The sequence below is a fragment of the Magallana gigas genome, chromosome 2, assembly GCF_963853765.1.
Source record: "Magallana gigas chromosome 2, xbMagGiga1.1, whole genome shotgun sequence".
Lineage (NCBI taxonomy): Eukaryota > Metazoa > Mollusca > Bivalvia > Ostreida > Ostreidae > Magallana > Magallana gigas.
The window spans coordinates 51,629,958-51,634,174 of NC_088854.1; the positions used below are offsets into that span (position 1 = coordinate 51,629,958).

General features: G+C 31.6%; 1 protein-coding gene across 1 annotated transcript; it reads right to left on the reverse strand.

Moving 5' to 3' along the window:
* Window positions 1–353: 353 nt before the first annotated feature.
* On the reverse strand, window positions 354–3,700 carry LOC105318330 (uncharacterized). Its single transcript, XM_011415380.4, has 4 exons — window positions 3,221–3,700; window positions 2,801–3,123; window positions 1,905–2,063; window positions 354–1,628 (listed from the first exon to the last, which is right to left on the reverse strand). Exons 1-4 carry the CDS (start codon window positions 3,232–3,234, stop codon window positions 1,468–1,470), a joined length of 657 nt encoding a protein of 218 aa, XP_011413682.3. The 5' UTR covers window positions 3,235–3,700; the 3' UTR covers window positions 354–1,467.
* Window positions 3,701–4,217: the final 517 nt, after the last annotated feature.

Consider the following 4,217-nt stretch of genomic DNA (forward strand, 5'->3'; position numbering starts at 1 on the left):
ATTAGGACAGAACAGATTGGTTGTGCGTTTTATAAATCCTTGTTTCTAGAGCCATATATTCTGTAATATATGGATCTTAGCAAAAACAAATCTGATATAGGGTGGATAAGAATTTGTTCAAATCATGCCCCCTCTCCCCAAGGATCAAGAAGGGGTTTAAAATTCATTATAGAAATACATAGATTTTTTTTTTAGCAAAAGAAAGGTTATTATTTGCGAATAGTTCATGCATTTTCCCTCAGAGGCACAATCGGGGAGATACGCCCAAGTTTTTATATAGATATACATATGTCTACATAAAAATCTTTTAAAGTAAGTAGAAAACTACTAAAATTGACCAGAAAAGAAACTAGTAAGAAGTTGTAAATCAATTTATATTACAAGTACAACATTTGGACACCCGATGCTGTATGATAGTTTGATATAGTAACAAGCAATTCTGAGGAACTTTTATATTTGTTCATACCATTACTAGAGATGAAAGGGAAGAAATATTGGTGGGGTCAATTTTACATAGCAAGATAAAGAAATCTTAAGCAAAAAAGAGGTAAAAAAATATCTTCTACATAATCATTATTAGGAAATTCCAGGCTCTCTAATTTGAAATAAAATATTTTGAAATTAATTTATAATACATATCTTAAAAACAACTACGTTCGACTTCGTTATTTTTAAGAAAGAAATGTTAATCAACCTATATTATAGCCAATCGAAAATCAGTCTAACAATATAAAACTAAAAGAATTAAATACAACAAGAACAAAGACACATAAACTATTTATCTATCTGTAGGACAAGGCACATTGTATGTAAATAAAAAAAATCCCAAAATTTTTCAAAACGGTGATTGAATGCCTCTGGTCTGCTTTTATTGGACCATTTATTGTGAATTTCTATATCACTAACACCATTTTTGACAGTATTAGCTTTATCACTGAAAATACTAGCATAAAGAAACTACATACCACGCTCACAAAACACCACTACTGTAAATGGAGGTATCGGTACGTTTCATAAACCTTCGACAATGAAATGTTTTTTTTACTGAAAATAAAACTAAACTGAAACCAAATAAAAATCTTAAAAATATAAATCAATTTAAAGTCAATTGTTTTCGATTCATTTATACAAGTAAAAACGTCAAATAAAAATAAAATCTAAATACAGATAGACGCAAAGTCAATACTTAATCTCAGCAGTTGCCTTCACAATCTTAATAATTACAAATATATTGTACAATAACAATTCTTATTTTTAACATCAAACTGAAAATATATTTTTTTCCTTTTTGCTTTGTACAATCAATAGCAACACTCGGTCTGTTTTCATTGCATGTTTGCACTGTTTGGCACATCACATTTAAGGAGTATATTGTCCTGTATACTAGTATATTGACGCGGATTTTATGATACAACCTTAATGCTCTCATTCTTGCTTTGATATACTAGTCCTCTGGTTTTGTAAAATTTACTTGTCCCTTCGTGAACGTTTTGGTTTACCATTCTGTATGGTGTCTATTGTCACGTGCGGAGCTGGGGAAACTGGTTTGACCCTCCTGGGCAAACATACCAGCAACAAGAGAACAAACTCGCCAAGTGACAGTATGAATAATGTAACTGGTAGGTATGCTGTAACAAAAAGGGGGAAAATGGTAAAACAACATTTCTTTAAAGTAATGTATGATTAAATATAAATACTAGATACAAGAAATAAAAGTTGAAAAAGTAGAAAAAAATAGATTTTTAAAAAGTGGAATATAAAAAAAAAGATGGGGACATTTGGACATTTTACATTGCGCTTATTTATACATTCCATCTTTTACCTTTCACAGTGTATGGCTGATGATAATTAATTCATTACTGTATTTTTACTGTATTATTAAATAAAAGAAGCATTTTGCATACCCTGTGACTGTTGAGCAAATGGGATCAGGAACCATGAAGATTCACCTGTGCTTGTGCCTTCATTTGGTGAATTTGTAAATTCTAAGACTTTACTTTCCAAAAAATCTATTTTCTTTTCAATGTTAGCAATAGTAACATCCTTTAGGTGAAGTCTGTTCTCTATAAAGTAAAAGAAAACTTTAAAAACGACTTCTGTGTAAATGTAATTTCTAAATGTCAGACAGTTAAGAAAAAATTATATGAAATTGTATCATTTTTGAAAATCCGTAGTATCTTATTGCTTCTGTTTTTCAACTGTTCATTGGCAGTTATACTCTGGCGACTTATTTTCTTTCAGCTGCATTATTTATCCGTTAACATTATTTTCATAGCATGCAAAAATGTAATCGGACATAGAAATGCATCTGTAATTAGTTTTTCGGTTAACGAAAAAGATTTTACGTTTCGTTATTGTACTCTCAATAGATGAATAGAACATAATTTCCTCAATAAATAGTAAATCATTTCCTGATGATAACACAAGCAAATATGTGATTTGCATATCTTATGTGAACTTTGTTGGAGTATCTGCCAAGTTGTATGTAGAGAAAGCAGCGAGAAATAACAAACATACTTTAATCATCTTACTATTTGATATGCTTTTTTTTATATTGTTTAACATTTTCGCAGGATAATTTATATTTATAGAGTTAAAAGCAAATCATATTTGATTAAATCTCAAGATTAAAATTCTTTTTAAGATATTTATTAACTTAAATGTCTTACAACTAATATAATTAATTTTGCATGTGTATAATATGACAAATTCGAATACAAGACTAGTATCGTTATTTTACGTATTTTAACTTTACGTTGTCACAGTAACACACAGTAAGATGCATATGTTGTATATGTACCTTGATCTGCAATATACTTAAGTTGTTTCTCTTGCATTTCTCGCAAGGCAAGCATCTGTGTTTTGTTCGTCTGCACTGAATTCTGTGCGACCTTTTGGCACTCTTCCATCGTTGTTTCACGTGTATGTGTTACCTTCGCCTCCAAAGCTGTAATATTTCCTTGTAATGTTTCGGTGATAACTTTTTCATTCTTGAGGATTTGTAGTTTCAAATCATACAGTTGACTTGAGTTCGTCTCTGGTAAATGACAATCACTGGCCGCGTCTTTGAAAATGTCCCAAACTGAATTCAAGAGACAACTTATTGCCACGGACGCTACGATTCTAAAACAACAAATACGTAAACAAGGGTCAATGATATTAGTATATGTCTGTTTGATGTTTTATCCACATCGTAATTGTAAATGATTTAGTTACTTACGAGCTAGTCTGCATGGTGTTCTGGTAGACTTCCAAACAGGTCAGAAATAATCCCAAACATGTGAAACTGAAAGTACGCGTTTAATACCGGCGCACTGATATTACACTATAGTGTATAAACATTGCATAAATAGGCTGCATTATATCGTCCTACATTATGACTAGGATTGAAGACTGTTTGTAGCCAACATAGACTAGTATACCAATCAATGGATATATTCAATCTACATTGCTAATACGTATCCTTTGATCATTAAACTGCTACAAACTGTTCTACAAACTCAAATAAACAAATAGTATATGGTGGCAAGGTTCTGCCACCTCTTGTCAGATGTTTATAGAAACTTGTCAGCTCTTATGTAAAGTTGTCTGAAATAGAAACTAAAAATTTGTTTTAAACATGAGGCCAATTGGCCTTAATGGTCACCTGAGTAGCATATATCCCATACACAAACTTTTGTTTTGCCTCGGGCTAGAATGTCACGACGTCATTGGATGAAACGCGTCACGTGGCTGCCTTACAAATTTCTTTAAAAGGCAAGCGTCAGAATTTATAGGGCAACATGGCGGACGTAACGTTATTTTAACTGATTTTTTACACAAACGTTTGTTTACATAACAAACTGTAGGTCCTCGACAAAACAAAACACTTATTACGTTTGTTACTGACTGTTTAAAGAAATGTGTGGGGTCAGTAAAGTCCATAGAAGGCGAGGCTTCGCCTCGCCTTCTATGGACTTTACTGACCCCACACATTTCTTTAAACAGTCAGTAACAAACCTAATAAGTAATATTCATGGAGTCTCACATATGAATCTATTTAATTAGGTTTCATAATGGAGTAGAAAAATTATAAATTTGTAATGACCACCACGACCACATTTAATTAAAAAAGAACTGTGAAACCTATAATTTTGGTGAAAAACTAAAAGATCTGGTCTACAAAATCATGAATTCAGTTTTCCTTTCAGGTATGTGGGAGTAAAGAAGATAATTTT

What these genes read in the sequence shown, in the direction of transcription:
- LOC105318330 (XM_011415380.4), bottom strand. An exon ending in TAAGTATATTGCAGATCAAG is followed by an intron (nt 2,064 to 2,800) that starts GTACATATACAA and finishes TTTACTTTATAG; the next exon opens with AGAACAGACTTCACCTAAAG. An exon ending in ATTTGCTCAACAGTCACAGG is followed by an intron (nt 1,629 to 1,904) that starts GTATGCAAAATG and finishes TTTTTGTTACAG; the next exon opens with CATACCTACCAGTTACATTA.